Genomic DNA, 9,045 nt, shown 5'->3' on the forward strand with positions numbered 1-9,045 from the left:
AATTGCGAAAGGGTCTTCTTCGTCTCATAATTATCAAATATAGACTGTCTGTACCATAACAATATCATCCTATTGAAAATATTATCCACACGATTATTGCTAATAAGGCAATAGTGCATGTCACGTGACAGGATAATCCTAGTGGAGTTTTTCTTAATAATGTCACGTTCGGGTAAGGTGAAAGAGAAGCTTTCAATGGAGTCTTTACAATCGATGTGGTTGGAGATGAAAATATTAGGCCGCAATGCCTTAATGTCTTGCTTGGGTCAAACTCAAACTATCCGTAGCTCGTAGGTATAATTGATAGGCATAAAATGTAGGGCCAAAGCAGCTGTATGTGAGCCAAATTTTCTTCTGTATCTGATTTCTGTGTGCATCCTTTCTCCATCATAATTAAAACAACCTCGCTATTCATGACCAATTTTAGGTATGATTTACTGGTAATTACACTGTGCATTCTCTCATTTTTCTTGTTTTGTTAGGCCTTGGGGCTGCTTGTGCCTCACTTTTTCTATCACTTTGCAGAATGCGACTGCTATCAATATATTACTCCTCTTTTTTTTCTTCTTCTTGTTTGAAAATACAAACGGTATTAAAGTAGAAAGAAAATTTAGGACTTCAGGTACATAGAGAAATACAAATAATAATTAAATATGAACAATTATTGAGAGTTGCGACCAAAAAAAAAAAAGAATTCTAATTTTTGTTTTTTAGTGAGCTAAAATTTAGAGGGAGCTTGACTACTCTCACCACTAGCGTCAGGGCAAACCCACAACTTCGAGCCGGAAGGACTTACACGTGGCATCCAACTGTCAGCTACTATTGGTATGGATTTATGTAGGAAATTACAGATCGTGTACTAACGAGGGCTACTGGCAACGGGACTCAAACACTGATGGGACTACACACAGTGCAAGAACCTTACCAACTGAAGCCAGTTGGCGAATTCTAAAACATTTTTCATTGTACCACTGCCATTAGACTTCACATTACCAATGTTTTTTTTTTGGGGTGAAATTCACCTGGAGTGCAAATGGCGGCAGAAATGCATAGCTGGTATTTTCAGTACTTGAACAGTGAAGTAGGTGAAGAGGCACCTTAATACCTCAAAGTCAAATCACTGCCAGAATATCATTTTCTTTCATTTTGTTTATAATTTTATTTCGATGCTATTATGATTTACAAAGAAACATGCACCAAGTTTCACCAAAAGGGAAGAATTACCCTATACGTTAAAACTTCAAACAATGCATGTGATAGAACCAGGTGACACCGAAGGGTATGCAGGTATTCCATACCACGATTGTCATGATTGTCCACAGTATCCATTTTTTTTATTTGTTGAAATTTACAGAAATACTATTTGAACTTCTAAACATGTTGCCTGATTCTCAATTGAATTTGTTAATTTTTATTATTAATCACCTGAACTCTATAAAGTGTTGTAGTTTACTCCTTATGTCATGTTCCGTCCACTTTTTTGTTAACATGTATCACACGCCCCTCACTTGGAGGGATGTTTTAGTTCATCTACATGTATAGGGCTCGCTGATGAGGAAAATCAATTTGGGAGGGAACTGGGACATTGTAAGTTCAGATGGTATTCTTGCAAAATTCCCTTAGATCTTTTGCAGAGAATGAGAGAACATAGCACAATAGTTCGGATGCAAATTAATCGCTTTTAACCACTTGAGTTACAAGTCCCTTATCGCATAATTTCAAAGAATTTGCTTTATGTTTACAGATGCATCATTCCCCATGCTTCAAAACAATGGTTTATTACAGGCCTGCGCTGCATGGTTGTGTTAAATAGGCAGATCTATGATGTGTATTGGGACCACCAAGAGTGAGAATCTGCAAGAAACTCTTGTAGAGTTTCAATTATTCTGAATTCTCCCATATACTAAGCCTACCTAACATATATCAGACTTTCATAAAAGCTCTTTTAATGGCTGATGATATGCAGTGCAACTTATTGAAGCCCAATATATGAAAAATTTCGAATTCATTGGTTAATGCCAAACTGCATCAAGGGAAGACAGATAAATAGGGTTTAATTCTGTCAAAATAGAGTTTACCACATATTATTACCTCACATTAGATGGTCTCAAATTAATTTAATTAACACATTTCTATAAAAAAAAATAACTGTGGTACAAGGTAACTTCCAGGGGCTGAAATTTTACACCCATGCAATGGGAACTTTCACTTTGACTAAATTCAAGAACACAAATATGAACTATGGTGAAAACAAAAAAAGTATAATAATCGAGGGATCTGGCTTTCCGGTTGTGAAGAAACTCCTTGAATCAGCTGACCTATATTGCTCTCTATTTCTTTCAATTTATCCCCGACTGTTGTCACAACCTGTCGCTGAATTCTATACCTTCTCATCGACTTCAGAAGATTCTGATAAAGCACTGTTCTTTTGGGCTTTGCTGCTTGGAAGACGCTCCTTGCCCCCTGGCTTGGATGAGGCATTGCCGTACCAGATCATTCCCAATATCGCAATGAACATACCTATAACTACTTGATGATTGAGACCCTCTTTCCCGAAGAAAATGAACCCTAGGATCAAGACTAGAATTGTCTTCATATGGCCAAGGACTTGAAATGACACAGCAGTAAATCTACCAATGCAGATGAACTGGCTGAGGTTGGTCCCTACCGCAATGGTGCAAGACAGGACAATTAACGACTGCAGGAAACAAATAGCATCGCAAATCACTAACCGTAGTCACAAGTTATAGCCAGCCATAAGCAAAATGTAGGTTGTCACAAGTCATAATAAGCAGCTGTTAGGAAAATGTATTTGCATATGCGCTCACAGGCATGCACGTTTTCAGCTCTATAAATTGTGGGATAATCCTACCATGGTTCACACACAACACCATTTAAACTCAATTTATTTTTATTTGTCTGAAAAGACCTATGGTATTATGATCTTGCTAAAGTTTTCTTAACATTGAGGAATATTTATGCCAATCAGCCCCTAGGTGGGAAACACAGCTCTACAAGAGAAAAAAGTCACCTGTACACTTATGAAGGTTACCACAAAGAAGAAACTGTGTATTAAATGAAAAATGAAAATCAATTGATCTATACTTAAGAAGTATCACGATGAACAATCACTTCTTTATTCGATTTTACTGGTAGAAAAAGAAAAAAAATTCAACAACAGGTAAGGGACTGTGTGTTAGTATTTTTGTGTGTGAGTGAGAGAGATCTATTTATAAGCAAACATTTGGTTGTAGGATATCGTGGGCGATCATGCGCCATCAATTACATTCACCCTAGGATGAAGACATTAGGATCAACAGAGAAATGAGAGATGTTGCATATTCAGCAGAGTTAGTGCACAGGAGAACCAGACTCCTATTTGTGAAGTTTTTGTCATTAAAAGGTTTTGATCAACGCTTGAAGTGGCAAAGAATTTTGTGCAGTAATCTTGGCTCTTTTTCAGAGTGATACAATACAGAGACAGGAAAGATGGTTTCTTTTCCTTATAAATAATATTGCAAAAACTAATTGACTTGGCACCATACATCTCTTATGGAATCTGCCAAGCAAAATTTTCAGGTTCACCAGAGTAGGAGCTGCCCCAATTGAGTAGACAGAAAATACATGAAGTAATTAACACAACCATGCATGTAGTGCTTACAATTGAAACAATAATCAACATTATACATTGAAGCAATCAAGGATCTACCTAGATAGACTCAATTAATATATCATGCAAATTTCTCATGGTATACAAGGAAAAAAAAACTAATAGGAAACCTGATAAGACTAGCACTATTTTGAAGGGATGGAGTCAACTATGATACTGAAAATAATGAACATGCAGTCACAAACAAAGACATGCGTATAAGTATAGAAGCACATGCAACTGAGCATGAATAATGCAAGCACATATCACATAAGAGTGTAAAGGCTAAATGAATCATGAAGTAATTGGGCCCAAATGTGAAGGCACGCTTGTATAGACTATAGAAACGTAAACCTTGCCATAAAATCTAGAAATAATAAGACTAACATATATATAACTTACCAGGGATATCAAATGATAGTCGTACGCATAAACTACTTTATTTGTCAACCAGTAGTCCAAGAAGGGGCCCAATATCAGCAAAGATGCTGCCTGTACTGGCGCAGTATGTCCCAATAAGTTGAAAGATCCAAGCGAATACTTCCGTTGCAGAGAGTGTACATACTGCACAAACATAGATATTGAACAATGTAACACAATGCAAGGGGATAAATAAAATCAGATCTGGCTAAGGTGGGGCTTGGAGTTAACCAACATGAGTCTTTCATTTAGGATCACATCCTAAACACAAACTGATCCTGATAATCAACATCTCACAGCCCCACCCATTTAGAAACAAAACGGTTATTATGTTATGGTTAGTTGGTTAAAAAACTTGAACATTTCTTTAGTGGATGCATGTTAAAAATAACAGGTAGAAATATGGAAATACCAATGAAACTGAAACTTGATTCAGTCGAGCCCTGGGAGCCCAGACTCACTTAAAGACCCCTAACCCATTCCATCCTGGCGCTATCTATATAAGATCATGAATTCAGTTAAGAGTTACTTACATGCTGTTGGAGGGAAGTACTCCAAACTGCCACTAAAGCAGCTACAAAACCCTTGGCATTGACACTCACATCAGTAACAGTACAAACTGCAACACCAAGGAGAACCAATGTTATGCTTAGTTTTGTGCCCCTTGAGTACCGAACATTGTCCAAGACAACTTCTAGAAAACATGATACTGGGATCATAGTCAGCTTTGCGATCTGACAATAAGATTTGAAAGAAAAAGAACGTTAGCTTATCAAATCTATATCGAAGAAAGAGAAGTGTTCACTAGTTTACCAAAACTCACCTGATAGAATCCCACAGAGTTCCACATTAAACTCACATTCATTCCGACTATGGAGAAATTCGCAAATAAAACAAACTTCAAAAGATCAGGCAATGGTAGCTGAGAGGGCTGTATATATCCCAGCCACTTGAGAATAACTGTCAGTAAGGTTGTTGTGGCAAAATGCAGACCCGTTAATGTTGTAGCTGCATTATGTAGAGAAAAATGTCAACATGGATGAAAATCTTCTGGGACATTTACCCCAAAATAAAATCTTCTGTTTCTTTGGACACAGTGTGTTAGACTATGAAGCATGCACACTACTAGAAGGTGGCCGTGCCTGTGACACAATAAGAATACACCATGGACAGAGTCCACAGTAAATAATTTTGCATTTCTATCCAGACCTACAGATTTGTTACTTTCTCCTTCAAGAAAAAAAGTATTTCCAAAATATGATTTAGAGGATTTTATTCCACTTAAGGACAGGGACACTCAAGTGCACAAAAGTCAAGCTCTTCATTGAGAAATTTTTTGCCTATAAACTAACCTTACAACTATACTAAACTTAAATAAAATGGTCTGATGGTAATCATAGTTTTACAGAGAAATCTTCAAAAACTAATATACCCTATCCAAATCTTATCATCGCTATATGCAATCTATCTTATTTAGTATGCCAAATTGTTTGCCCATCATCCCTACATTTTGATCTTGCAACTGACAAGAACTGAGGGTCCTAGAGACTACAACAAATCAGAGGAAGAGCATTACACAGGTAAAGACTATAAGTCTACAACAAATTGGAACATCTCCATTTCAAAGGTATTTTCGTTTCTTTTCCTGCACCAACTTTCAGTTATAACTATTGGAACCTAAATCATTAAGTAGAATTAACAGCTTTACGTTTCATTGGGGGGAAATGGGGGAGTGATTATGGAGCATCAAAGGGAGTGAATACAATTTGGTAAAAAAATATAAAAAAGGCAAGTTACAAAAAGCAAGTGAATAAAACTATTCCAACTCAGGAGAGGATAATAGAAACCCAAAGGCCAAGAATAAATAGTTTCATATAATTTACAAAAGCTTAAAACTGTAAAACAGAAAACCTCCTTTTCGCCAATCAATATGATTCTAGGAACTAAAATCCTCAGAAATTGATAGATCTTCTAAACAAAGGCATCAAGAAGAAAAAAAATCAACTGATTAGATAGGCAATGCGAATAAAGAAATTCAGGGAGTAAATCATGACAACAGAAACATACCGAAACTGAACCCATGAGTAGCCATCAATGATTTATTGACAATGATTATTCCAACAGATGTGACAACATTGAACAACCATGATGCAGCATCAAGAGACGCCTTCCTATCTGCTTTGCCTGCTGAAGTCATTTTTAACCTATAGCCTCAAATTGATCACCAGATTCTTCACTGCTTAGTATTCATAAAGCTATGAGCTGAATATCATTGACCAATAGTTCTATCTGTGTAAAAAATCATGTTATTTAAGAAAAAACAATATGAAGCATTCTCTTTGCGTGCAAGTAAACCCCAGAAAAGGCACAGCACTCTTTGACAATGCTGTACCAGATTATAATTTACTAGTTTACCAATGTATATTGAACATAAAACAAATTAAATGACAAGTCTGTGGGACAAACTGTTAAAAAATCCCCCACCCACATCTTGTCAGATTTGAAGAAAAATCCACAAAAAAATTAATCAACTCTTTTAAACAGAAACTGAACTCAGCAGTTTCACATACCGTGCTTCAAATAAGCCAAATTGATCCCCGATTTGAATTCCTAGACTAAGATACTTCTAAGAAAGAACAAAGAATTATCAAATCGATGAATTCAGACTAGAAATAAAGAGAATGCCAGAACTAGAATATAGCAATACAGAAAATGGAAAACAAATTTCCAGAAAATGAAGCGGCATTATTATTACTATCCCACACAGATCCATAGAAAATCACAGAAAAACAAAGTAGGATAATAATTTGAATTGCAAATCACATAGCCGAGAACAGTTCAATGGAAGTCAAGCCAAGCAAGCAAACCCATTGCTCAGATGAAATGAAATTCCCGGGAAACAAAATTCAAGATGTGAAATGAAAAGCAAAAACAAAAGTGCGAAGCTCAGAGCACGAACCTCAGAAACGAAGAAGACGAGGAAGGTTTGAAGAAGGCCTTGGGATCTGCGCAGTTAATAGGAGCCTGAGAGAACGTCAAGAAATCAATTGCGTTTGTGAAATTGAGGAACGCCGCCCTCGCCATTAAAGACAGAGATGGAGACGTAGACTGTGAGAAAGTGAATGAGCTGCTCTTACCTCTACGTTTTATCTTATTATTAATTAATTAATTATTGTTTATTTTTTTTAATGGGGTTTAAGTAATATTTTAATTGGGTTTTGATTTAGAGGAGGTGCTTCATTTTGTGCGCATTCCGTGATACAAGGAGCAAGGGAATATTTTTGGGAATTTTTTTTTTTTTTTGGAGCAATAGTCATCCATCCCCCACATGCATACATACATTTGGATAATTTTTTTTTGTTGGTAAATATCATGAAGTGTCCCCACACCTGAGTGGTGTAATTAATCCCTGCTCGGGATTCAGTTTGCTTCTGGCTACAAAATGCTTTCAATGGGTTTCGAACCTCAACCATTAAGGCACAAGGTAGCTCGCCAACTAGAAGTGGATAATTTCTAAACTACATAAGTTTGAATGCTTTGATAATTTTTTTATTGTTTTTTTTCTTTTTCTTCTTATAATTTTTTTATTATTATTCATGTAAGTAATATTAAGGGAGAGGGATTTGAACACATTATTTCGGATGCATGATAACTGTTTTTAACCACTTGAACTACAAACTCCTTACGAAAATTTGACTACTGTAATTGTCTTGAATGGGTCTCCTCCCACTTGGAACACATTATCTCACATAGAATGTTTTGAGTTTATTTTTAAACATCGGGTTACCTTGTAAGCTAATATTTATGGAATTGGATTAAATTTTAATTTAATCATTGAGTATTTTATCACATATAAAATAGGTTTTTGATGTGTTTGGCTTGGCGCATAGTGTCATTTTCTCTCTATTTGTGCCATCTTTTTCCATTTCTTTTCATTGTTGTTCATGTGGTGATAGAAATGGGTTTGGTGAAAACCCAATTCTGCCTTTCATGATGGACCAAGTTGAACTTTCAACCACGTTTGGGCATAAACATATGCATTACGAAAGATCCTTTTCTTCCTTTTTGTTAGGTATAAGGGCCCAAAGATTCTTTTATTGTTATTATTATTATTTTATACGAGAGATATTCTATTTTAAATTAATCTAAATTACGAGGAACACATTCGCTCTAGTCAACTTGGCTAAGCCCACGTATGCAGAAATTAGGTATTTGCCTAACAAAAATGACACTTCGATTGACCCTTGTGAGCATATTCAACATTTCCTCTGATTCTTTGCACTCTCCCAATGTTGATATTGACTTCCCTGTGATCCCTTTCTTTGTGTTGTAAGAAATTCTTTGGAATTGCTTTCGGAAAACACAACTTGTCCTCCAAAAGTGCCAGTAAATATGCCACAAACTAGATCTAAGGCTACATTATTTTAATCACATTTTTTTTACCTCACCTCAAATCACTCCTTTTAATACGTAGAGCATCCTTTAAGTGATTCTAAAGTAAGAGAGTGTCAAATTTCATGCACATTGTGCCTTTTTTTTCTTCTTCATGTTTTCCATTAATAAGATGGAGGCACGTTTACTTCAAAAACAAAAACACATACGAATTTATTTTTACTCTTTCTAATTTTGGCGTACACGAGGGTGAAAAAGCACTTTTATATATATATATTTTAAAAAGTTTGAAGCAACGTGAAAAGCAGTCCATAGACACTCACACTGAACGTGCTGCTGGCATTTTTTTTGTTTTGTTTTGTTGTTGTCAAGATATGTTCCATTAATTAGTAACAGAACATTACAAAAGGCCCAATAATAAAAATTATAACATCACCAGGCCCAACATCATTAAAACTAAAAGAAAACAAAATAAACTGAATTAAGCCCACAAACAAAAGTCCAACAACACTACAAACCATAACCCTATCTAATAAGGTTATCTTTAATCATGAGCCGTTATCGTTGGGAGCTTCTATAGTGAG

General features: G+C 35.8%; 1 protein-coding gene across 1 annotated transcript; it reads right to left on the minus strand.

The window, feature by feature from the left end:
- Window positions 1-2,112: 2,112 nt before the first annotated feature.
- NST-K1 (nucleotide sugar transporter-KT 1) lies at window positions 2,113-7,195 on the minus strand. Its single transcript, XM_021944692.2, has 6 exons — window positions 7,029-7,195; window positions 6,137-6,358; window positions 4,893-5,077; window positions 4,603-4,803; window positions 4,052-4,213; window positions 2,113-2,698 (listed from the first exon to the last, which is right to left on the minus strand). Exons 2-6 carry the CDS (start codon window positions 6,264-6,266, stop codon window positions 2,381-2,383), a joined length of 996 nt encoding a protein of 331 aa, XP_021800384.2. The 5' UTR covers window positions 6,267-6,358; window positions 7,029-7,195; the 3' UTR covers window positions 2,113-2,380.
- Window positions 7,196-9,045: the final 1,850 nt, after the last annotated feature.

The sequence above is a fragment of the Prunus avium genome, chromosome 6 (genome assembly GCF_965620075.1).
Source record: "Prunus avium chromosome 6, drPruAviu1.hap1.1, whole genome shotgun sequence".
NCBI classification, from domain to species: domain Eukaryota; kingdom Viridiplantae; phylum Streptophyta; class Magnoliopsida; order Rosales; family Rosaceae; genus Prunus; species Prunus avium.

Excerpts from the sequence above, each read along its gene's own strand:
- NST-K1 (XM_021944692.2), bottom strand. The coding sequence starts at position 6,266 with ATGACTTCAGCAGGCAAAGCAGATAGGAAGGCGTCTCTTGATGCTGCA. Across the intron at positions 5,078-6,136 it reads TACTCATGGGTTCAGTTTCG|CTACAACATTAACGGGTCTG; the intron begins GTATGTTTCTGT and ends TACATAATGCAG. Across the intron at positions 2,699-4,051 it reads ACTATCATTTGATATCCCTG|TCGTTAATTGTCCTGTCTTG; the intron begins GTAAGTTATATA and ends TGTTTCCTGCAG.